Genomic DNA, 27,483 nt, shown 5'->3' with positions numbered 1-27,483 from the left:
TACATCCCCACACTAATATGAGAAAACAAATTAGTGGACAATCATCAGGTCCAAACCCTGGCATGATGCCACTCCCCTGCCTAAGCTCTAAACCAATACCAGAGCTGAGATAACTATTGCAGAAAGGCATTTCTAGCCCCCTATTGTTTGTTACTTCACCACCTCCTAGATTCTAAGCTTTTTGGACGGGGTCCTCTCCTTCTTCTGTGTTGCTGTCCGTATCTGGCTGTCATTTGCAACCCCTATTTAATGTACAGCGCTGTGTAATATGTTGGTGCTATATAAATCCTGTTTAAGATTAGTAATAATATACATGCTTGGGGGTGGACTATGTGCAGGTACTGGGGCAATCAGCCTTATCTTATTCATATATATATATATATATATATATAGTCAGCAACATTGAAAAAGATCACACATGCAAGGTGTTGGGACCTTATACTGTAATGATCAAACTTTAATGAAGATCGGGAGCCTGGCTATGCTGCCTAGTATGACTGATTTATAACAGTGGCAATACAGAATAACAAATCTTGTAATTGGTAAATTCACATTGAGTTATATCATCTGTTCATTTACCTGCCTACATTAACAGTAGTTATATACTGTCCATGATACTATTTTTTTTTTTTTTTGCACTAACAGTTTAAGGACAATGAGTTCTACCTCTTCTTTTCTTGGTAAAGCAGTAATACCACATTTCAGGCCCCCAGTGAACTGCAGTGTTCTTAGGCATGTTCAGCCGCAGTCCCAAGTGAATAGAAGTGGTTGGGAACCAGGGTGCGTCTTGCACCCCTTCCCTTCTCTATTTAATGAAATAGCACTGTGTGTACAGTGCTTGTTCATTCTACTGTCAGTGGAAACAAATATTAAAGATTGTTTCCAGCAACAGAAGATTACTATCTGTATATAGTTTAAGAAACAATCTCGGGTGCATAGTACAGAAGTTGAAAACAACATGAACATCATGAAAGTTACAGTAACTAATAAAGGCAATATCTATGTAACAATATGGAAGCAGATCCTACCCTTGCAAATTTACAAATAGGATGGTAAATGTACCCCCCTGCAATGGAGTCCCCCCAGCAGGTCATAATTTTTATTCTCATTTGGCTGGGGGGAAATGGAATATGTACAAATGTCTACCCTATTTTCAACCCCCCAGGCCCCCAATGCTCACCTCCGGTGAGCTCCAGAATGTGAGTGGGTCCTCACCAACCTCCCATACAATGGAGGTGACCGATAGCATGTACAGTAGGAATCCTGTGAAAGTGAGCGATAAGGAAAGTTTCTGTATTTATTCCTTTTTATTCTACAGGCTTGGAGTGGGGCTTTAATATTTTCTAAATGCCTCTTATAACCAAAATATTGCATAGTACTGCACATAAAAAGATGGCAAATTCTGTTCCTGAAAAATAGATTGTTTTTTTTCATTGTTGTAGATCAGGGGTGTCGAACTTTGGCCCGCAACCTCCTTTTTTGGGCCCCCAAAGGAATCCTAAATATGAATTACAGCTGGCTGGCACCGCTACTACAATTCCCGGCATAAGTCTAACGTCTATAGACCAGCGGCCTTTCTGCCTATGCATGGCCGCGCAGTGGACTGTTTTATAGACACAAGTAATGCCGGGAATTGTAGTACGGCATCACTTGCATCCATAGACCAGCGGCCTATGTGTGGCCCCGCATTGGACTGTTTTATAGACACACAGAATTGTAGTAGCGGTGCTATTTCAGTGAAGAGGGAGTTCCAGCCACTCATAACATTAAGCCCCGCATTGGACTGTTTTATAGACGCAGGGAATTGTACTAGCGGTGCTATTTCAGTTTCAAGTTTGGCCCGCGACATTGTCTAAGTTTTTAATTTTGTCCCACTGTGTATTTGAGTTTGACACACCTGTTGTAGATAAAGTATAAAAGGTTATTTTCATTGAGAACATTGAACTATTTACCTGAAATGCTTTGATATGACTTCCAACATTTTATGTGTATGTTCTTCTATATTTTTGTTATTGTTTTACATATATAATCTTGATTAGTTATTAGCCATTAGCTATAAGTGGCTTGGTTGAATTTTAAATGGTCCAACAGGTATACCAGCCTCATAGGCACATGGTGCACTGTTTTCAAAAATTTGGTTCAATATTAGACTTTGTATTGTGATGAGGAGCAGTAAGGGCATTTTCATTATCCCTATTAAATGTACAGCTGTGCGTAATATATTAGTGCTATATAAATACTGTTTAATAATAAGATTAGAGCATTGCATTAACGCATTTGTTTCAATGCAGAAATGCATGTGTTACCTCAACATACAGGACATGTGTTTTGGTGCTTAATTGCCATTTATTCCTAATGGCACCAAAAACACATTTTGCTAACTCACTATCGCACAAAGCATTGCTATGTTGTATGCTTTAAAAATGCAGCATACACTACATTATTGTGTGATATGTTGTGTTCAGCAGCCCATTATAGTAGGAAAGCAGTGTGACCCACTGTGTAACACTACAAGGCAGAAATAAAAGCCTGAGTATATAATGAATAGATATGTATGGTTCCATTTAAATTTATAATAACAATTTGCTATTTATTGAAACCATTGCTAATAGGACTGGTAATAGGAATTATTTACATCTAGCTGATCTATTTTACAAAATGAAAACACTATACATTGCAATTAAAGCAGAACTATATACAGGTAGTCCTTGATTTACGATGGAGATGCGTTATAATGATCCCATCATAACTTGAAAATATTGTAAGTCGGAAACTAGCCGAGCCTACCCATGAGTCTCATAGAATGTTAATCAGTATGGAGTAGTATTGTTCACTGTAATTATGTCGATGACTGGCGAGGGTGAGGCATCTCACAAGGCGAGAGATGTGTACATTCCGGCATTGTTCCCAACGTATCATACTGCATATGGTGTTACGTTTTGCCTTCTGCTTAAAACTCTAATATCAGTATTGTCATCAACATCTTGAAATATCATAACTTGAACCATCGTAAGTCGGGGAGCATCTGTATTTGAAATGAAACATTGTGAGCATGCAGGTTGCTTACTGCAAGAGGGCCAGCCAATGTCTCTTCTGCAATAAAACATACTTAGCTGCCGCACTTGAATCCTGGCATACCCGTGCCTGCCAAGAATGAAATAACTAACTTCTCCTCGCTTTTGCACCAGTGCCATCTTCATCTAGTCTTCTTCCAGGTTTGGGTCTTGATCTTGATCAGTCAGCCTCAAATGACGTAACTGCTGCACATGAGCTGAAGTAAGGAGAGGTGTATTTAAAATAATTGCGGTTACAGTTCCTTTCTGCAATAAACAACGTGCAACTTTTTTCTTTAATGTTTAGTTATGTTTTAATAAAACGAAAATGTGTAAAAATAGCATATTTTTTTCCACATATTATCATGCAAATTTGCGGTTAAAATAACTTTTTACGTTATCCTTTAAAATTCCGTGGATCATTGATATGTCATTCGGCGTTTGACATGAACATAAAATAACCTTGCCTATGGGAGCTGTGCTTTTACAGGGTACATGTTAAAGATAGCGATAACGTGACTGTGCTTTGTTATAAGAATAGATATTTGTAGAGACAGAGTGAACTCACTGGACAGTATCACAGGGAGTCCACAGATAACTTGAAGCTGTTTTACAACAGCAACAAGAATGCTTAAGGCTGCTCAGCTGTTGACAAGCCTGACTGGCTGAGAACACCAGTTAAATTTAGCACACCAGAAAGTCTTCAACAAAGTCTGCAGTCTAACAGAGAGGAGACCAAGAGAGAGGAAACATTATCTCAGAACCATAGAGCCAAGCTGCAACAACACCTAGCAACAGTTGAAGGGAAGAGAAAAAAAAATCTTTCATCCAAAACACTGGGTGGGAGCATGTATGACCTCCTCCTTCAATGACTAGGATATCTACATGCTACTATTTACTGTACATGTTCAGCTTAGCTGCTGATAGAGCATTGTAGACTGCCTGCTGGATACCCTGCCATGTCCACATAGCACACAGGATCCTTCTCATATACATTCTCTGCTTTTCAAGAAAAGTGCCCAGACAACTCATTCTCTGATCCTTATATAAACTGCCAGGTAAGAAAAAATCATTTTGCTTTAATCTTACACTTTATTCTGGATACTAGAATTATGTGCAGACTTTATTCTGTATATATGGTATTAGTCATTTATATAAATGTATACCAGTTTACTAAAGAAATGTTTTATGTTATTGTAGAAAACATACATGATCACCATTTGTTTTATTATAAAGCACCAGGATATTCCAAAACTTTTTAACAGGGATGGCTGACCCCTTTGCATTATTGCCTGCCCCTGGAAGAGCTTGAGATCTGATAACCCCACCAAATGGTCAGGCAGAGACATACATTAGAATCAGGACATGTTCTGCTGGTAGATTACTTTCCAAGACTCTTCTGATTATGGGAAAACACCCACTCAAACATATTCCCCATGTTGATGGGGATTTAGCACAGGACTCCCATGACTGCATGAAAAGGGCACTTGGCATTTAGGTTTTATGCTAAAACGTAATGCGAAAATAAAAATTATATTTAATTCAGAAAAGTTTTTTTGGCTGTAGGGCAAATATCATTTCTATCTTCTAACATGTTCATATCCGAATATAAACATGACATCTACATCATGGAAGTGTTTATTTCAAATATAACATATTAGGATTTATCTTTTAGGGTACAGTTAAAGTACTTCACTTTTTAATCATCTCATGGCATTAAATCTGATTGGTTTCTAGGAGTTTTTGTACTTTGTATAGCTGCATTGCTTTTTTTTTTCTTCTTACAAAAGTTACTATAATGTTTATTATTACTGTGGTTTATATATGGTGTAAAAATGGGAAATCCTGGAACCTGGAATGCTGACTGATAGTAGTGGTACTAGCTGCAATTTGCTGACTCAGTATAAGGCATAATCAACTGGAATCTTTAATTGGAGTGAATTATTAGTTCTGCAGGTCTCTGCACTAGTGTAGAAATAAGTCCAATGCGGTTGATTTTACTAAAGAATCTTTAGGCTGCTCAATTAGCAGGGCTGCTAGGTAGGTAAAAGAGACAGCTTGCAGGTAGTATGGGGCAAAATGGAAATACAAACCTTGCTTTGTACACAGTTCATAAGTGCAATACAATGCAGATAGGGAGCGCTTATCCTTTAGATAAAAGACTTTTTTCTAACTCCCAGCTAGCACCTGAAAAATATTACAGCCATGTGCAAGTAACCTATTTTTTATTGTATATATTTTATTAGAAGTCATTGCCTTCTTTATATTGTTTTACTATTGTATAAGTACTCTCTAGGATTAGTTCTTTCTGGTTTCCTTTTCTGTAATCCACACACTAATATAGACTGTATTTTCCATAAGGATCAATTTATTAGTCTGTCCTTGCAGTATGGACGTACCTAACTAAACTGTAACAGTAAAGAACAGTAAAATAGGTAAGGAAAGGAGAATTCATATTTAAACAACTTAGTGTAATGAAAGCTGTATTACAATCAGTTGATATGTTTACTGATACTATATTTATATATATATATGGTTGGGCAAGAGGGATGGAATTACATGTCAGAAGTTCAGTTATAATTAATCTTCCTGCGATGACATATTTATAGCAACCTAAATGTATATAAATGTAGAGTAAGGCTAAACCTATAAACAGATTCACCAGAATAAAAACAGGTTCTGTGTTGGTATCCTGTAGCGTCCTTCCACAGACATGAATGAGTTTTGTTAAGGTTTCAGTGAATCATGTTAAAAGTTCAGTAAACCTGAACTTTTTGGTGAATGCCATGGAATGAAGGCTATGGTAATTAAATTCTGGTCAGTGTTGCTATTTGGTTGTAAGAGTACCTTGCTGCTTGAGCTAACCAAAGTTCACTCGGTCAATGTACATAGCAGCAGGACTGATTTCCTTTTTGGGGGGGACAAACTAGTAAATTACCCAGGGCCCCTTCTTTTTCCAGGGCCCCAACTAACAAGATTATAGGGAGTGTGCAGGTACCTGAAATACTGTACACTTCATATTTGCCTAGGGCCCTATTTTGCTAATGACTGATAGCAGTACCACCCCCAAACAACCACCATCCCATGACTGTTCTTAGCACTCTTTATCCTGACTGCAGACTTACAAGTCTATATTTTACATTAGTTATATGTTTAACGAATGCAGGTATCTGCCTGCCCTTTCTGTACAGTTAAAGGGTTTACAGACTAACTTTAAATGAAGCTGATTTCCTCTTTTTGGCCAAACAAAGCCCACATGGGGACAACACTAAATCCAGCCATTTGCAGACGAGTAACTACTGTGACAAGAAAAATTGTGAATCTAGGCACGATCTTGAGGGACATGTACCCTAGTTGAATCTGCACATAAATTATGTTCTCAAATCTTAAACCTGCAGGATTTGTCTGGAGTCAATGATAACGATGAACCGGAACATCATCCCTACTCATGAACTAGTTCTGCCATGCGTGTCTATGGTTAGAAAGGACCTGAAGTGTAGTCATGTGAAGGTGGAGGTGGTAACAGTGACATTAGTATGTTCAAATTAGAAATGGGAAATAATTGCTTCTATTGCCACTCATAGACATTCATACACAATGCAATACAACTTACCTAACATCAAATGTAATCTCTCAAAAGCTCATTTGTCCAAACCTTTATAGAAGCTGACATCATAATATACATAAAAACAGGTTCATTGTTACCATTAATAATAATTGTTTAATTGCACAACATTTTGCTACCATTTAGTGGATTTTACCTACACAGTTAGGAATTAGGTGTTACTAAGCAACAAAATATTACTTACATACTTTTAGTACATATATAAAACATGTATCATTGCTTGTTAATGCAATGTAAGGGAAAATTTTCTTTGGCATCCAGTAGAGGATCAGTCCATTTGGGAAATGCTTAGCATAAACTCCCAAACCACTATGCATTTAGGAAATTTGCCATATTACCATTGTTATTGTGTGCTCATTGAGAGTAATGCAAGTCAATGTAGCATTATGCTGTTAGAAGTGCTCCTCTCAAAATGTGTTTCTACTTTCACATTCCAGACATGACCACAGACGAATCCTTATCATACTGCTGCTAGATAAGTGTGCAGAAATATTATACAACAGGTGCCAGGAGATGTAGCTGTTAGTCAATGAGAGATGAGTGGTTTCATTAATATTTGAATAATGCATAGTTAAAAATTCATTTATATGATGACAAGAAAAGCATAGTTTTGAAGATGTTTTCAGCACTTGTTCAGTCGTTTATTTATATATATGCAGGTGGGGATCAACATATGGGGTATGTTTTAGGGTATTGCTGATCAACCAAGATTTGTCTCAGATTTTCCCATGCAAGTAGGAATAACTAGTTTGCTGAAATAAAAGCAGGGACTTACTATAGCTGTACAAATGTATGACATTTGGAGATCTAAGTAAAATGTGTAATTGTTAATACTAAAATCAGTTATCAGTTGGTGAATAGTAGCATTGATTCTTGGCCAAAAACATTCATATAGTGGATTGTGCATATAGTGGAGTATCAACAGTTTATACCCCCTACTGTCTACAAACCGCACTTTAATAATTTACTAGAAATAATCAACAATGATTGGTGAAAATGCAAGGCACCCAGACTCAGATCACTAGTTTTCAGGTCCAGGAAATAGGCACCTAGTTTTCATTGTGGTAGTATCATCTTTTGCTGTGACTGCTATTAAAGAGAAAATTATTAGCTTGACGGGTTACTGTGGTGTAAGGAATTGGTTTAAAGGTTAGGTTAGTGTTAGGATCAGAGATTTAGTTTACTTGTTAGAGTTACCTTTTAGGAACGTATTTTAGAGATTAGGTAAAGGTGGGATTTCAAGAAGTATATTGTCCTTAACCATTTTGCAGCACCATTAGAGCTGATTTGGTCTAAAAAAACCAGGATGATTGAATATGAAAACAGCATGCAAAGTTCTTAAGCATATGGTTTTGTTTATTCCTTTGACTTTAAAGGAAGCTTTTGATTTTTCAGCAGCCAATTTTTTTCTTGAACTGAGTTTTCCTAATCAGAACACCAAGTAATTTTTCAGGATATGAAAACAGCCATATTGAGTAGGTGCTGGTGATGCCCAATCATATGTTGCTCTTTCTGTTTCTCCAGGGCAGTCATGGTCAAGTACAGCAAAGCTGACAACACACAGGTTTGTGTTTCAGGTCATGCATGAAAGGTTTGTTTTGAGGAGCTGTTGTAACCTCAAAACACAACCAATTAACACTTGGGCGCTATTTATCAATGTTTTCACACAAGCGCAATTAGTAGGATATGTGGATCTTTGATGAAAACATTTATAAATGGAATCATTGGGGTCTGATCACCAAGCTGCTATAGGTAATTTGGCATACTAATAGTGGTATATCACGAGGGATTATCAAATTAGATAATATCACATGGTTCAGTGTAACATGTGAATTTAAAGTGTTTATAAATTGCTCCCTAGCTCACTCCTCATCCTTGGTTGGAGGGGGGCAATTATCTTCAGCGTACTGTTAAGATTTGCTCTTGCTATTTGAGGCGTGAGAAAGGGAGAACCTCTGCTCCTGGTCTATTTGCTTGACTGAGGTTTGGGTGCCCCTTTGTCTGTTGTCCAGTGCCATTAGCACTACACATGGAGCATAAGATTTATTTTCTTACCAATAATTTAAGGTTGAGAATACCTTAAAATGAATGGTACGTTTGCATGTGGTATTAGTTATTTTCACACATATTTGCATGAAAAAAAGGTTTGCATGTCAATGTTGAATCATCTTTAGTTATTTAGGCCCTTCCCATGGGTAATCATCTCTAGCACACTTTTTATGTTCAATGCAAGGTGTGTTGCACAAAGTAGACAAGGAAAAGATCTATTTATGTCACTGGGCTGTTTTGCTTTGGCTAAGCCTTGAATTATTCTACATGAGGCTTTTCATTATTAGGCTCAAATTTATTTTTCTGGTATGAAAAGAATCCCTACAAACCTATGTTTAAAATATACAGTAAATACATCTTAATGGTATTTCTCTGTGAACTCCTTTCATATAATATTACTCTCTAGACCCATTGACTTTTATTGTGAGAAGATAAAGCAGCACCGTGAATGTGTAGCAATAAAGAAAAAAATCATGAATCAGAACATGTACAGTGTATGTAAATAGTAAATATGGTCAGGATGAACCATTGCCGAGTTGGTCAACCTGAGGTTTATTAGGTTTTTGAGTTGCCAGCTTTATTTAATTTTTATTTAAATAAGGAACAATTTTTTCTTTTATTATCCCAGAATAATGTCATTCAAAGGGCTGGACATATACTTCTGAGTATCTGTGCAGGTATATTTCCTAGAATTGTTTAAGCAATTCAAGTTGAAAAGGTCATAAATGGTGTATGCCTGGACAGATAGTGGGATAGATTTATTAAAGCTCCAAGACTTGAGAAGATACACTTTTATCAGTAAACCTCGTTGATCCAATCCTGGCGATGGCAATCCTGGTCCAGATCTCTTCCAGGTTTGCTGGATCACCCAGGTTCACTGATGAAAGAATATTTGCTCTAATTTAAAATGATTTATTAAATCAGGCCTATACTGTCATATTGACCAACACAGAAGTATATTGTCTGTTTTAAAGAAGTCATACCGTTGGAAACCTGGGGATAGCTGTATATCAATCAAGCTATAAAGAGATGTGCATTCTCTTAATAATTTGCAGTTTGCTTCATATGTGACATTAGTCATTATTTGGAACTGTTATTACTGCCAATGGTACACTTGAAAGAAGCAGTGAGAAGAATGTGTAATGTAAACTTCTACTGGGAATCCTTGTTGCTACTCTTCAGCACAGTGCTGGAGGTGCAGCCAGATTCTTGTGTTGGACAGAATGTACCATGTTATGTCCTCACTGATTTGTTTGTGTATGCATCTAGCAAAAACCAGGTCACCACCACAAGATGTAATATTCAGTAAGGTTACAGAATGTTGTTTTGATTTACAGTGTTGTATGTCAGATTGTTGTTCAGTACACACAGTCAATAAAACAGTAGTTAAGGAAAAGGGATATAGCAGCAGAAAAATTCCCCACTGCTGAAAAATTTATTACAAAACATTTATCTATAAATATAAATTGTATGAGTACCATACAAGTGTCTTCTTAAACCAGACCAGACTCACATTTTGACTGATGCAGCCTAAGAGAAGGCATTGCTGGAGAAACTCAAATCGGCAACATAACTGCATGTCACCAAAAAACCTCGGCTCTGCTAAACAATCTGCAGTTATGACACAAGTAGGTGGTTGCTGTGTTTTACGCTTCTATTTCCAGAGCACAGTTTAGGCTGTGGTGGTACTGACTAGCAGAATGTCTGCCATTTTATTCCTGTACCACTATTACAGCCCATGGCAACTCTTATACATATTAGGAACATGTTTTTTGGTTGCAGAACAATTATGTCAACATGACACACTCTGACTAGTCTTCTATTTCAAAAATTTTGAAGACGTGAAGGGAATAAAAAAACATATTTTCCAAATTTTGGATCAGACATGATAATCTGGAAAATTCAAATGATAAAATATACCACCACCAAGTGCTAATAAAGTTGCCTTCATGGTGTTCCGAAGTACAAATAGTTTAAGTATCAAACATGTTTCCCATGTGGGATGCTACTACGTTAGTTATCATAGTGTACAATAGTTCATTTCATGACATCATCATCGTAGACTTCCAAAAGTATGAAATATGCCATTCACCAATTCATAAAAACAATCCATTTGCTAGCCAAGAATAACAAAAACTAAATTTTTCTGCCTGGAAAATCATATTAAAAATATATTAGTGATGGAATGATTCATTGGTGTTTCCTTTAATGTTAGGTGCTTGGAAAAAGGCTAATCCTGGCAGTTTCATCATACTGGACAAACTGTTGTAGAAGACTCATTGGCCCTAGTATAAGCAAATTACAGTTACTGTCTAACTCTTAACTGAACAATCTTTACACAATCTCTTTACACACAGAAATAAGCAGTCAGTAATAAACTACCTATTTGTTTATATACAGACACATAGGGCCTGATTCAATAAAGCTCTCAATGGCTGGAGAAGATAGACTAACATGGGAGAACCTGGGTGATCCAGCCAAGCTGGAAAATAATTTGCTATTGGTTGCCAAATATTTTCAATCCTTGATCAGATCCAATTGTTTGTTTGGATCTCCCAGGTTTACCAATGATAGTCTATCTTCACCTGTCTTGGGGAGGTTTACAAAATCAGGTCAATAGTCCTTAACACTAAATAATATTTGAAACCTCCAGAAAAATGTACAGTCAGTTTGTAGTTCTGGGTGGCACTCTTTTTATAGCAGAAATCATCTTCTAAAGGAACTTCGTATGCACCCCTCCATCCATGAAAATTTGGCCACGGTACTCCTTCAGTTAATGGTTAAATTTATGGCTTATGAAGTTTTGCTTCTTTACCCAACCTTTCCTCCCCCAACTGCCTGAAATGTCCTCTTAGTGAAGTCATTTTTGTGTCCCCTGCAACTATAAACATGTTCATGGTATAAGACCAACAGCACTCTGTGTAATGTTAGCAATATACCATACAATGTTTTCAAACATTTAGACACAAATATTGAATTGATTGAAGTGTTTTTATCAATCATTTTTGATCAAGTCATTCAAAAATAATTGATCTAGGCATATACATTTTCTTTTTCAATACAGACCAGTTATTGAACAAGTGGATGATACACTGAACGCTTGTAGTTGAGTGCAAAAAATCAGATTCTATGAAGAACAAATGGAAACTGCATAGTATATGTCTAACATAAGAGCACTAATGCTTACTGTATCATTGGGCCAGATTTATTAAAGCTCTCCAAGGCTGGAGAAAATACACTTTCATCAGTGAAGCTGAGTGATCAAGCAAACATGGAGTGGGTCTGGTCCAGGATTGAAATGTTTGCTAACAAATAGCAAACGACTTTTAGGAAATCCATTCCAGGTTTGCTTTATTATCCAAGTTCACGGATGAAGGTGTATCCTCTCCAGCATTGAGCTTTAATAAATCAGGCCCATTGCATGTTGTTGTAGCAGATAACAACATCAACACTAAGTATTTGTACTAGCTGCAACTTAAAATAGTACAGATATACAATCATTAAAGTTTTTTTCTAATATTAGTCTGAATTTAAAGTAGATCTGATTTTTTTTTCTATTAAAAAAATATACATTTATGACTAAGGCTTTTTTTTGTCAGGGCTATTGGATAATAGCTTTAAAATAATAGAGATTTAAACATATGACACTAGGAATCTGTATAATGACATTTGAATGGAATTTAATATATTCATGGATAGCCTAAAATTCCTGAAATTCCCGAAAGCCCCTCATCTTAAAGACCCTTAGTCTCCAGAATTCCAGGCAATCTTCTTCTACACAGAGTATAGATCATATGTCATAGCACATCATGATAAAATTCTCCATGACACGGTATATCCTGTAAATAGTAAGGTTCGTGATTCACATAAAAAGCTCAGCATGACATCTATCATTCTACCATTATCAGATATCCATCCTGTGCTGCGGTACATTGTTTTCCATTTTGAGTTACACATTTGTTTTAACAGCCCCCTCTTCACCAGTCCGTTCACATAGACATCTGTCTCTGGGTTATGCTATTTCTGTTTCTGAGGCTAGACAGGCCTGTGAATCTGCACTTCTACTAACAAGTGTCCAGCAAGGGAAATAACTCTTTAATATAAGGATCTTCTTGGTTTTGTCAGTGTTCAAAACACAACCTAAAATGGCAAATAGCTTAAATTCTTTGTAGCCAACTGCATATCTGTCATACCTTGTTTTATTTCAGAGTATTCATTTCCCAGAAAATGAATTTATTTACAGACCTTTGTATACCTATTTATATTTATGTTGTGAGACTCCATGTAGATTATATTTTTTAGAGTTAATGCTGAGCTCCGAGCAAGCGGCTAAATAAATCTTTGGAATACCTTTTGTGGGAACTTTTTTAACTGTCAGTCCTATGATCAAGACACTGCAGGCATACTGCAAAGCCAGGTCCTGGACTTCTACTGTGGTTAATGCGTGTTGACTGAATAAGGAAGCACTATGATTTCCTAATACTAAAGATAGTTTGGTTTTCCTGTACAGTTTATCGTACCCGACCAAATCCTAGTTTTAGCTCTCCCCACCTAGTAAAGATTTTGCTTTGCAGAGAATTACAGTTCCAGAAAGGCTAATATTGTAACAAATTATGGAACATGTAGTGACAAAACTTAAAGAGGAATTCCATCACTGTCCACAACTAGTGGCAAACACGTATTCTCTGTATGAATGACAGCGTGCTTTCTAAAATAAGACAATACCTAGAGGTTCATGTTCTGCTCAACCAGTCACTTTCAGTTGTGGGGAACATATTGTTTCCTAGGAGCAAGCACTTAGCCCCTGAATGAACGATAGAATGCCAGACCCCCAAGCCTGAATGGCAAAATGAATACTCTCTAATAAATCATTCTAAAACAACAAGCTGCAAAAAAAAAATGCTCTATATGTGTAATATAGAGGAAATCACTTTGGCTTGAACACAAAAAAAGCTCTCTAGGTCCCACTTCTTCCTACAAAATTACAAAAAAAAAAAAGAAACTTAGCAAAAACAATACATTCCTACAGTTTTTTAGAATTCTGGCAGGATGTCAAGATTTTGTTGTAACTGAAAGCAACAGGGAAAAAGCTCAAATTTCAATAAGTTAGTTGTAAATTTAGAACATTACAATGCTTATTGATGAGGAGGTCAGAGATGTTTTACTGCTGGTTCGGGATATTTAAATTCTTAAGTCTGCCTGATCTGGCCACAAGTTCACTTTACGTAGCTACACTGTGAAGACAAAATACGCCAGGTGATACAGAAAACTCACGACATCCCAGAGAGCCTTTGGGATTTACAGGCTTTAGTGTTCTTATTTGTCTGATGGACAGGAAGTATTTTTATCCTGCTCATGTCAGAAAATAGATTTAATTAGGTTGGCAAAAACACGGTTGTAAGTGGACAAAGTCAACAAAAATATAGAACATACTTAGAGGATGATGTACCAAAGTATAGGATTGTTGCCCAGGGAAGTTCAGTTTACTTTGACTTTGCAATCATTAGGGAAAAAAGTAATTTTTATTGCACATTATTGGATAACTGAAGATAACAGAATTTTTTTTACTTAATTTATTAAATCCACTCCCCAAAATGCACAACATAAATTTATACTGATAACAGATCTCAGATTCTTAATGGCAATGATTAGTTGATTTTCTTACTTTATTATAATAAAATGTAAAAATAATTATAATGTTTTCATTATCACACACAATTGGGAGTCAGGGACAGACAGTTGCCTCCCTGTAACAGGAAGTGCCTGAACAATCACCTTTAAAACTGCAAATGCGAGAATGGTGACCTTTAAATCTTTGTTAAAATATTACAGAATATAAAATATTTTAGTGATTGAATTTACAAATAATTTAAACTAAACTTACATTTATGTTAATGTCTGCCCATCAAACAATGTATACAAATACTTGGGCTGTGATCACACTGGTGGGGAGGTTGCTGTGTGTTTACCTCTTCCTTGTGGCGGGGAACTACTAGAGATGCTACATGAAGCATCTCCCAGTGGTAGCTCCATAGAAAATAATTAGGAGCAAGGGTTTTTTCATTATTTTAGATCTTTTTCCTATACAAAATGTTTAAGTTCAATTTTTTTTATCCTAAAGGACACACACACATTGCATGTATTTGTAGTAATGATCTCCATTATATTAGGTCTTCTTGCCATCACTGCTAGCCATTTACCTTGAAATTATATCTAGAAGACTTGGAATAAAACAACTTTGAAGAACATAAATACTTTTTATGTAGTAGGAACAACATACATAATAAGCAGCCTTCTTACTCAGTGAAAAAACAGGTTATGTTCTGAAGGAACAGCATCATGAAGAAATGTGATTATAGGTCACGTCTTACATGTTGCTTTAAAAGCATAAACACCAAAGTAGATGAAAAAGAAAAAGGGAAACATATGTGATGACAACTGTACTGAAATCATTGTATTTTTACAGCTGTGGTTTCATTTGCAACTTTTCACTATATTGTGATGTTTAAACGCAAGTAATATGTTTAGTCCTTCATTGTTTTCAAAGCATGAAGGACTTTATGGGTGACTGAGTGCTATAGTACAATATGGCAACGCTCCAAATAGATCTATTCATTTAATAACACAACACAAAGCACAAAATATGTTGTGTGTGTGTATAGAAAGACAGATTTACACCACCCACATTTCCAGGAACTTGTGAAAAACTCAATTGTTTTCATTTGACTATAATAAAGTATGAACTTCAGGACCAGGTCCTATCCACCAGCCATTTAATACAGTATGTCTTTTTTGGGCTGGAGGGTTCACTTAAGATCTGGGCACATCATCTGTCACTTAATATTAGTATACTGTCTTCTACTCCTTGTTTATATGTGTTGTGGCTTGCAGCATAAGTGAACTTTTGCTGATGTAACTGGGGATGACTTAAAAATGCAAACAAAATACATCAACACACAATATAAAAGTGCAAAAAATGGATTTAATTACACAATCATTTCTCCACCACAACCCACACACACATGTGTATATGTATATATGTGGGTATGTATGTATATACATACATATTACTTTCCAATTTTTTTGTTATCACCATTAGGCCTTATACTTTTTGGAAAAAAGGTGTTAAAGTCAACTTTGGGATAAAAAATATTCCTTCAAATGCCTGAAATCTGTCAACTGAGGCTTATAATTAACTTCCCAAATTTGACTTGTAATATTGGTGCAAACACAGCCAGAAGCCAAAAATTTTGCAGGCAGTGTTTTCAACAATGCAAAATGATACTGACACCATGTAATATTTTGAGTAAAAGTCAGTGAACAAAGTGATGACATAAAATGATGATTGTATGTATAAGCCCTATGCTCTGTACATTACTATCACCTGAAACAATGTTTATGCAATGAGTGCAATGAATGCAGTTTGTGCTTCTCAGGTCAGTTTAGGTGACACCAATGATCCATTTCGCTATCTGTAAGCGTGGCAATCTTTCCATTGGCCAGCAATGTAAGAGGCATTCTTTCTACTTACCACCATGCTAATATTCTGTGAGCTGTGTATATAATGCTTCCTCTATAAAGTCCTACATACATATTAATGTTAAGCTTCTTCTCTTGAAGTAATGTCATTAGGGTGCTCAAAAAAGTAGCATATGTACTTTTATTTCTATGATAACTCATTAATAAATACCAATTAGATTTCTCAAATAAAAATACATTGGTTATACATACATTTTTACTTATGCTAGCATCACATGGAAATTGATTATCTCAAATAAAATGAACCCCTCATTACTCTTGCAAAGACAAAATTGAATCAATATGTGACTGAGAATTGCTGCTGCTTGACATCACCAGTGCTTTAAGGCTCCTGCCAGTATCACTTACTTGTCCAAAAGACTGAAAAAAAAATTACACTGTTTCCCAGACACTGATGAGTAATATTAACTGTTAAAGAACACACATTTCTTTCATTGTTTAATATAATATTGCTTAGGTTTTTCTTAAATATTAAATAAATATTACTTTCACCTAAATTTATTAATCCTCATGCCAGTGAGCCAGTACCCACAGTATTCACTGGCAACTAGTATAATTGCTTTATGTTTTTCTCCTCTCTACCTACCTGTTGGAATCAAATCAAATTAGATACCTATTAAATTATATCTACCAATTAACTGATCTTGAGTAAAAGTTTATCTAAACCCAAAAACAAAAATTTTAATATATGGCAGTTTACCATTTCTTTGATTTGCTTCCTTTTTTCCATACTCACATATTGCTTCTATGGGGGAACAGTGTTGTCACCCTGGGAAGGAATACAGAGCACTCTACTCTTGCCTGTGCTGCACTAATATCAGCTCACCAGACTGCTTCTTTCGCACTTGTCCGTAGCTGAATGAAAACACTTATTTTTGTTATTTTTAAAGCTGATTGTCATTACATCCCTTAATAGCCACATAAATAATATAAATCCACTTTGTGAGGATTATTAAAGAGAAGTAAAGAGTAATATTTGCCAAGGACTGGTGTTGATTGTGCGTTTTATACATATGTAATCTATATCTGCTCTTTATAAACCAAAAAAAAAGACAAAGCTTGGCATTGGCACATTATCATCACTCCATGATCTGTAAATGTAAACAAGAACTCTAGCTGTGAGCTTAGAACATCAGCTTAGAACATCTTCAAGATAATTATTTGTTTTCTTTATTTTTTAAAATCTTGGTTCGAAATCTGGAGGTTTGGCTGTGAATCAATTTTGAAGCTGGCTTATGTGGATCTCTTGATGTGATACTAACTGGAAGACTAAATAATAGGATGCAATAATAAGTCTTCTTGCAGTAAGTATTTTTGTAAATACATTATTTATGCCATTTGCAACCCCTATTTGATGTACAGTGCTGTATAATATGTTGGTGCTATATAAATATAGTGTAGAAACAGAGACAGGACAGTATAAGATGCTGACTGGATATAAAGTAATGTGCGCTGGCGCTTTGGCCCTTCTCAAGGCCCTAGAGGCTCCATCTCCCCAAGCGGGACAGAAATCATCTCCCTGTTTTGGTGGGCTGTTCATATGAATAGCCCACTCTCTAGGACTCTGTAGGAAAGTCATGAAGCTGATTGTGATGTGAAAAAATGTTCTTATAAAATCATTAAGCATATGTCACTAGGACAGCCTAATGTTTACTACAGTGGTGGTGTTAGCAAATCATCACTGATACATAAAGTTCATGAGAAGTAGAAATATTAAAGAGGTACTATATATTTTTAACTTTTTATATAGAAAATTATGTAATAGTTTGTTTTGCAGAGCAACAGTTAAACCGAGTCTTAGACAAGTTTATCAGCCTTATTATCTTGCCACATAGTTCTGCTGAATGCAAACATAAATTGGGCCAAGCTTTTAATATATGCTTTGAAAGACGAGATAAAAGAAGTATTGATCTGCAGCAACACTGCTTCACGGTTTTCATCAGGAGGCTTTTTTGGCAACCTCACCAAGGCTGTTTGTTGTCAGCATTGCAATAGGTTAGAGGTGAGAAATCAAATTTTATCTCTAAGCTGTCTCTGTCAGCAATGTGAATAAAACAAGCAGCAGCTGCATCATACCATTACCATGAGCATCTAGAAAGCCAAGTCCAAAATAGCTTTTGAAGTCAGACTAAGTTTTTGTTCTGATGGACCCCATAAGACTGCTATGTTTTGTTAGAGGAAACAAGATGGAGCCCCAAGAGACCAGAGCTGTCTAGGAAAAGATTATTTAAACTTTCATCTACGGTAATCTACCTATAAAATGTAACCTGGAAAGAAACTGCAATTTTGTAATCAATGTAGCTTTCCTCTGCAAATGTTTATCTAGGTTATTAAAAAAGCTACTTTATCTAGGTAAATATTGGATAACATTCTTGATTTGCTCTTAAAACAAAACTAATTTGTTAAATAAAGAAACCATTCACATTAACGTGTTTATTCACTTTTATAATCTCTGGTAAAGTATGACTAATAATACATTAGAAGGCCATCAGGCAGCTGCTCCCTTGTGATCCAGTTTGCCTTAAAGGTAAACTATGATGTGTATTCAGTTCATATGTATTTTCATGTATTTTGATTTACTATTTTAAAATCTGCCTGAAAATACATTTTTGCTTGCTTTTTTCACAGTCACAGTATACTACCGTCCTCAGTAAGTTATAAACATAATCACAGTATACTACCACACAGTCACAGTATACTACCATCATCAGTAAGTTATAAACATAATAATAATAATAAGAAAACTAAATTGTTCATGGAATATTATTAACACTCCTCTGCTTCATATGTTTTCTTTTTTTTGCCAGTGGAGAAATGCCTTTTATATTGGAGGTCAGTGTATGTGTCCTTTACGTTGGTGGTCAGTTGGCCACCTTACATTGGAGGTTTGGGATAAGATAATAAGGTTTTAAGAAGCTCCATTTATATAAATCATTATCTTTATATCAGAGGTATAACTATAAGGCTACTGTCTAACATAATAGCTATTCTCCACATCTAACTACTTAAAGGGGAACTAAACCAAATTAAAAAAAAACTCACACTACCCTTTCCTTTTGCGGAGCCCCTGATTTCTCTGGTGCTGTCTTTGTTTGGGTCCAGTGCCATCCTGCATTCCCCTCTTCATCTCGGCACCACAGAATCCCTAGGCACTGCCATCTTCCTTCATCCTCTTCCTTCTGCGAGCTAGGTAACCTGATCTCGCACTGCGCAAGAGCAAGATTGGGTGATGTAGCTTGCTGTAAATGGGGGAAAAGAGTGTTGATCCCACTGCACATGCATGAGATTGGCATTTGTTCCCATTACAAAGATTAAAAACAGAACGGGAGGGGCTTTGCCCTTTTTTTTGTTAAAAATAGGTTAAAAATAAAAAAATTTTACCTTACCTAAATTGGTTGTCTACCATTTCGTGTAAAGTAAAAATTCTGATGATAGGTCCCCTTTAAGGAACCCCTGGGAACCTTTGGTGGAAGTTGAGAAAGGATGATTTAGTGTCACTGCTATATATTTCATTGAAGTTTTATGTTCCCAGCTGCTTCTCCACCAAACATTTACATGCTCCATCCCCTGCTTTATCACAATGCAGTGCTTGGTACTTGTGGGATCGCATGTACGGTGGGAGGCATACGTATCAGATATTGACTTTTAGGAATGGAAGACATTAGCATATGATCTTTGGGGAAGAAACTACCAGAATTCCATGTATCCATGAGTGCTAATCTTTAGAGTATAGACAAGGGGTATGTTTTCTTCTAAGGAAAGGAGACAAAAACACAAAAAGCTGGATGCTTGCAAGTTGTCGGCATTTGAAGAACTTCGCTTTCACAGCATCTGTTTTATATTAAGCTATACAATGTGAAGAGATAAACTATGCAATCCCTCATTCTACATTTTATATTTATTGCCTTTATTTATATATTATGTTTAAATATGAGTCTATCAACAGCTGGGGAAGGGATCTTATCTGCCACCTTTATGACTTTTTCTCCATTTCCATTTTCCACATACTTGTCTTGAAAAAATGTGTTTTTTCTGTAAAAAGTTAATAAAAATGTTTAATAGTTACTTTAAAGCCCTTGTGAGTGTATAGTGTCTAGTGTATCTTGTACAAACTAGATTTGTATGTAACTGTATCATTTTTACAGTTTTTAAAAATATGATATACAGCCCATTAGCCAAATACAATGTTAGTTAAAACTCATAAAACATAACATAAAGCATGCCATCAGATTTAAAGCTATCTTTTGATTATATGGAATGATTGATCAACTCAATAAAGAAAAAAGTCAATGTGTTTCAATTTTGTTGGACGTTCTGAAGGTACTAGTAGTTCTTGCAGAGCTTTTTATTGATATAAAGCATAAAGCATGCCATCAGATTTAATGCTATCCATCGATTATATGAATGATCAACTCAAAAAAGTCAATGTGTTTCAATTTTGTTGGACTTTTTGCAAGTACCAGTGGTTCTTGCAGAGCTTGTTTATTCAACAAACTATACATGCAATACAAACAGTTTCTTTAAGATATAATTCTTAAAAACTCCAAAGGATCATATTGTAACATGTATCCAGAAAAAGACAACTAGTCATTACCAGAATGAAAAAACACAAGTATTTCAATTATTAAAAACTGTACATGTTTTCTTATAAAAGGTTATGCATCTTGAGAGTCAAGGGTCTCTTACTTATTTTTGTCCTATGTATTTCTGCCTTTGCTGCTTGGTACAAAACTGCTGCTCTACATTTTTTGTAGTAGACAGTAAAAAAAACTCCAGAGGTTTAAAACCCATTGTAATGGTCACATTTGGTCAATAGATTCAAATGGAAGGAATTCATAACAAAGTGGCAGTATGCCTACACCGTAGGGTATAATTAATTTAAATATTAGGGAGTAAAGGAATTAAAATGTAGAATGTGCCTTCAATAGGATGGTGTTCTGTGTATACATCTAGGTCATAGCCAGCTATTGCTTTGTATTTTATATACCTTGTTTTATATAGTGGCTCAGGAGAACCAAGGGAATGGTTAAGAACAGCCCATGTAATATTTTTTTTTTCACTTCTAGTATTAAGTTTAATACTTAACAATATAATAATTTTTTTGAGAAACTTTTTGTGATGGTAACTCTCTAGGCTGACAATAATATGGACAGTTAAGGATGCACCGTTAAAAAACTATTAGGAAACTTTGCTTTAATAAATACTTTTAGTGGTTTTCATCCATAGCCACTTATTTTCCAAGCAATGATGACTCTGTACAGCCTTAAAACAGCCCTATTGTGTTCCAGGAAGTGAATTTCCACATTTATTGTGAAGTCCAAGCTAAATTCCCAGATGCAAGGTTAGATGATATCATGTACCCGGATACAGGGCTATTGGTATAGATCCATGCGTGTGTTAAACAATGCAGCCTTGGTTACCATGTAAATATTGTTCAGGTTTGTGTGATCACCTTATCATTAGCGTTATCAGCTATGTTACTAAATTTTCACTCTGTATAATAAAAGGTTTATATTTATTGCATGAAACTTGTTAGAGCATGATAATCTAGGTGATTAAAACCAAACTTTAGCCCTACCTTTAGTCTTGCTCAGTTGTAGTCTCTTCTCCTCCACTAAAATTGCTTTCTTGGATGTCACTGTACACTGTCTTCTTTTTACAATGCAACAAGTTAGATAGCACTTATCTTACTTCCTGGCTGATGGACATTCTGCATAATCTAGCCCATTCCTCTCCATATTTACTGTCCCTGACCCACTTCTTTTATTCATTAGATTTTTTCAGTCCCTCGATTCATAGAGGTTTAGGAACAACTTCAGTTATTACCTTTGGAGTAAATCTGTTGAACCCCCCTGTCAGCTATGAACTTCCTGCTGATGATTTCACTGGGTCCAAGATTATATACGCAATAAAAACATGCAGTGTTCTCCCCAGCCCCTTTTAGCTGGGTGCACCACCCAGCTCTTTTCAGTAACCAACCAGCCACCACCTGCCTAAAGCTTCTTCCCGGCCAGCTTTAAAAATATTCTGGGGAGAATACTGACACAAAAACATTTATTAGCACAATAATGAGGGGGTAAAGGAGGAACCAGAAAACATGTAAGAATTAAGGACTAAGATTAAACTTCAGTTTGAGCTTCTCGTATGTATATAATACACATGAAATGTATGAAAACTGTGCCTGGTAAAAGTCCCAAAATATATACAAAACCTTTGTTTATTGGCTATGTTCAAGTGAATGTTCAGAAAAAAAGTAAAAATTAGGCATTTTAGTTATTTTCAGTGTTTGGTTGTCTTTTTTTTTTGGGGTTCCTACTTCCTGGTAGCATTTGTTCAATAAAGCTAGAAAAAAAGGTTTCTGACAATGAATTAACACTTTTTCTTGCTAACTTTTGTTCCTACTGACTTTTTTGGGAACTAATATTGACTTCATTTAGGACACAAGCGCCCACATATGGACTGAAAACAGTTTCAACCAATGTTCTTTAATCTCCTTTAAACATGCAGCCAATCAGATGTCAGACTCTGACACCTATGTTTCCCAATGTGCTCCTATACTAAATTTGAACAATGGCACATACTCTGTGTTCCTTTGGCTTCCGAAAACCTGGTGAGCAGCCTTCCATTGAGGTGTGAATATTGCCTTAGTGGCTTAATAATAAAGACTTCTTTATTTACATATGAGACAAACATGTATTTTAAACATTTATTTTTTTTCAAATAGCTGTTCCTATTCTTGTTGTGTTATTGTTTTTGTTTTTTTCTTTTTGCCCAAAGATGTTTCTCACTTTTTCTCCACCTTTTTTTGTATTCATTTTTGTATTGCACATTCAGTTCTGAGTTTATTTTTGTTTTATTTGGCGGCTAAATTGTTTTAGCCTGTACCCTGGTTTAGTAGACCACATCTCTGTCTCATTATACTTTCCAAAAGCAATGTAATTTTTTATGAATAATATTAGGTAAAAAAATATTCTAGTTGTGCATAGCAACCACCAAGGTTTAAACCTTTACTTTTGCTGTTCACATGGTGGGATGCTCAAACTTCACTGGTCACATTCTTTTTTCAGGTCTGTGTCTCAAGTTAGTACAGCTCCTACAATGCTTGTTTTATTAAAACTGGTGATGAAATGGATAAGGTATAGAATATTTCTAACGAGGCAATAACATTTGCTAACACAGTACTATTTAGACTTTTACTTGGTGTGTGACACATTGGGCATGATTTATTAAAGCTCTCCAAGGCTGAAGAGGATACATGTTCATCAGTGATCCAGCAAACCTGGAATGGATTGCTAGCAAATATTTTGAATCCTGGACCACAGCCATTCCAGGTTTGCTGGATTACCCAGTTTAACTGATGAAAGTGTATCCCTTCCAGCCTTGGAGAGCTTTAATAAATCAGGCCCAATGTCCAGGGCTCTCTAAATAGTTCTTGTCATATAGAGGGATTTGTAATCCAAACTGCACAGGATTAAAACTCACTTGGGCTGCAAACCTCACATTCCCATATTTACATTAATGATTTTGTAGGTTATATTTTTTTCTGCTAAAAAATATTCTATAGAAATACTTACAATAAGCAATTACAATAAAACAGCAAAAATTGCAGCCGATAATATGATTTTCACTCCATTTGCAGTCCATTTGTGCAATTCTCCATTAGTGCTCCTTCGTGCAGTGTATAAAAATGTACAATATTTATGACATCCTTAGATTTTCCAACAAACTAAAAATGTTCTTATTCTGTGCCACTAAACAAACCTTCTCCAGAAAATCCCCCATGTTAAGCTTGCTGGAAGCAATAATGATTAGTCAGAAACCAATGTTTATGATGCTTGACAAACAAAAATTCCTTAAAATTTGGTCTTCATAGTTCGACTACTCTATACCTAGTAAAGTATGCTTACATATTAAATCACCACTAATGCAACTGCTCCATCCTAGCAAAGGGGACAACTCCCCCACCTTTTCATGTACCTGACTGCAATAATTCCCCCCAATTATCAGAAATGACAATATGATGACCTTTATTAGGAAAATTGATTTTGCAATACCGTTTAAATGTTTATGGTGTTGTTGATCCAGCAGCGGAAAGAAGCAACAATTGAAGCATACATTGGTAATGGACAGAATTTCTGATGCTTACACTAATGACCATTCATAATACTCACCTCCTGCTTTCTGTAAAATGTTAACAGACTGTACTTCCTTCCATTTGTTAGTCCTGCACTGCTGTGATCACAATTCAAACAATAGTGCAAAGTGAAATCACTTTATATTACATATAAATTGTCACAGACTTTGTAGTTTGGTGTGTTGGATTTACTTTAAGGAGGGAAACTAAAATCTATTTGATTGTATACATTTCTATACGGGAAGCACGGTTGGCTCAGTGGTTAGCATTCTGACCTTTGCAGTGGTGCTTTCACATTTCATGTCTAGTGAAATAATTCATACACACATTTCAATCTGGTTGAAATGGTTTGGGTCATTTTTATTTCACATGATTTTTAACTTTGTCAGTTTTTAAATTGTTTATATTTTGTTTTACTGTCTATATGCCACAGATATGTTACAAATATACAGTACTGCATAACAAAAGACTTCTTGTCTGCTGTTTAAGGAGATGGACAAAAACTTCCATTGCTGCTTTATTTGTTTGATACCTCACACTCAGCCATCTGATAAGGGATGAGTCCACTCTGATGGCTAAGTTTAGTAATTTTAACAACTGGTTTCTTTCAGCAGAACTGAAAATAATACATTGGTAAATGTGAAAAAGTATTGCTCCATCTGCTGTCTGGATAGTAGACAACATGGTGTTTAGTATACAATATTTGTATATTTAGGCAACACAAAACATAAAATAAAGAAAATAAAATAAATTATAAAATACCTTATAATCATAAAATATTAGCGCTCAGAGGACTAAGCAAGCATTGCAAAAGGTGTATCTTTGAATACCTAAAATGTAAAAAATGTAAAAAATCCAAAAGTCCTTCAGATCATTTTAGCTATAGTTACTAACTATGCAACCTTAAATACATATATATTTGATGAAGAAAAAAAGTAGTTAATTCTATTACAGGTCTGATTTATTTATGGGAGGTGAGCATAAATATTCAATCAACAGCAGGGAACATGAGTTCTTCACTTCTTTAAAGTGAATAGGGGTTACTTAACTGCATTTCATCTCTATCTTTTCACACTGGTGAATCAGACACTTGAAAACAGAAGAAATATAATTATGTGTAATTCATCATATTCACATATCTAGAATTCACTTTAAATAGTCTAGTTTCATCTAAGAGTTCTCCCTCCAAGTATGAAGATGTTTTACTGATGTGTTAGGTGTCAGGAGCAGTTACTTCTTTTGCAGGAGAATGTCTTCACAAATGTTTATGGGCACTGTGGCTGGGGACAGTTTGATGTGATGAGGTAGTACGTTCCAGAGATTCCATAGATAGCGTGTAGCACATGAGAAGTGCTTCATAGAAGACAGGAATAAAGAATGGTATCAGGCAGGATGGAATAGTAGGAGAAAATATATACAGTATATAAATCTGTTTTACTACTTACTGGAGTAATGATTTACAATGTAAAATAAATATACTATGAACATAGTATGTTCATAATCATTCATAGTGCACTAGGGGCATCTGCTAGCTTCTAGCTGACCCTCATTTCTCATTTGGGGAGAATATCGCCCTTTTGGAACTAAATCCCCCTGTCCTTCCTTCCTCTTCAGTTGTTCCTGTTTTTATTGTGATGCCTAGATCATAATAACTAATGCATTATCTAACTAATAAATGTTTTGCATTATTTTATATTTTTATCCAACCTGTATATATTGATTTTTTTCGAAAAGTTTCTCATTTATAATGCTATAAGAAATCTCAGTCTCACATGCTAAGAAAATAGAAAAATGTATTAGTTCTTTTTTAATTGTCACTAGTAGGAAAGGACTTTTTTAACTTTACCTCTTACTTTAACTTTAATTTATTGTTAGTTTCTTTATGTAGTCCAAGATTGAAAATCTATGTAGATTTTTTTTGTGTGAAATTGCTACAAAAAAGACTAAAATATTTTTATTAAACCTAATTGAATGTTAAAGGTGGTTATTTTCCCACTCTGGTCTTTTTCAGCATCAGATTTTCTGTCCAATCCAAAATTAGAGTCACTCCAACACTCCAAAAAAAGGTAGAATAATTGTAATATTATTCCTAAACCCTCTGCTATCGGATTATTTCATGATCCAAGGGTCCATCTGGCTCACATACAATGTATCCCCATGCTGTTGTGGATCTATGTAACAAGGACTACGGATGTTACTTGACCTGGGTCATAATCTTACTTTAAACATTCTGGGTTCTGGGTTTCCAACATTTACTGTACATGGACTGGAAAAAGCCCCCAACAATTCCTACAATGCTGGGACATATGTTTTATTATTTATATATGTTTTATTACTTGTTTTTAATATGAGGAATTTTCATAGGATATTCCCTATAAGAGCAGTGGTACCTGTCCCTATATTTTGCCTTCATTTGCTCCATGGAAGCAATATCTCCTACATTTGGCATGCCTAAATAACACTGCCTAAATCTGTTATTTTCCTTATTGTGTATAAGGTTCTCTATCTATACAGGGGTGTATTCGTGCCATAAACACCAGAATCTACATAAAAAGGAAATGAAATAATAGGCATTCAGGAAGCTATATAATGTGGCTGCTTGCCATCAATGCTTTTTATGATCATATTTATGTTCATTTTGTGTCTTTATGCTCTGGAACATGGTAACATAAATTGCTTTCGGCAGCAATGGATTACGTGTCTAATTTTCTCTAATAAAAATGAATATTTGTAAATTTCAAGAGGTCACAAAAAGTCCAGGACCTAATGAATTCTAAATAAAAAAGATTTTCTCATCCGTCAGTTACCATCTGTTGTCTGTTGTGTACTGAGAGTTTAATATTAGACCATACTGAAGGCATTTCCTTTTCTCGGATCACTGAGGTGTAATCTAACCTGCATCAGATGTGATTAGAGTTATGTGACTGCCAACTGCTATCAGTAATCAGTAGACATGTAACATTTTTGTTATTAAGGGACTGATAACTGTATAAAGGAATATGCCAAATTATAATGAACAAAAAAGCTGTGTAATGACCCAAACTATGGCAAATAATACCATGTGCCACCCACTGGTTGAAAAC

General features: G+C 35.5%; 1 protein-coding gene across 2 annotated transcripts in view; it reads left to right on the top strand.

Annotated features, from left to right (window-relative positions):
• The first annotated feature begins 3,769 nt into the window (after positions 1–3,769).
• The window catches only part of FILIP1 (filamin A interacting protein 1), an 84,398-nt gene continuing 60,684 nt past the window's right edge, over positions 3,770–27,483 (top strand). The window contains exons 1-2 of one of the 2 annotated variants that reach the window (XM_072408535.1): positions 3,770–4,111; positions 8,203–8,242. In XM_072408535.1, coding sequence (XP_072264636.1) covers positions 8,210–8,242 — 33 coding nt within the window. In that variant the 5' untranslated portion in view covers positions 3,770–4,111; positions 8,203–8,209. The remainder of the gene's footprint in view (positions 4,112–8,202; positions 8,243–27,483) is intronic. The other variant, XM_072408536.1, reaches the window with a different exon arrangement.

Source organism: Pyxicephalus adspersus, chromosome 4 (genome assembly GCF_032062135.1).
Source record: "Pyxicephalus adspersus chromosome 4, UCB_Pads_2.0, whole genome shotgun sequence".
NCBI classification, from domain to species: Eukaryota; Metazoa; Chordata; class Amphibia; order Anura; family Pyxicephalidae; genus Pyxicephalus; species Pyxicephalus adspersus.
The sequence above is the reverse complement of the archived record's forward strand: the minus strand, read 5'-3'. Positions and strand labels throughout refer to the sequence as shown.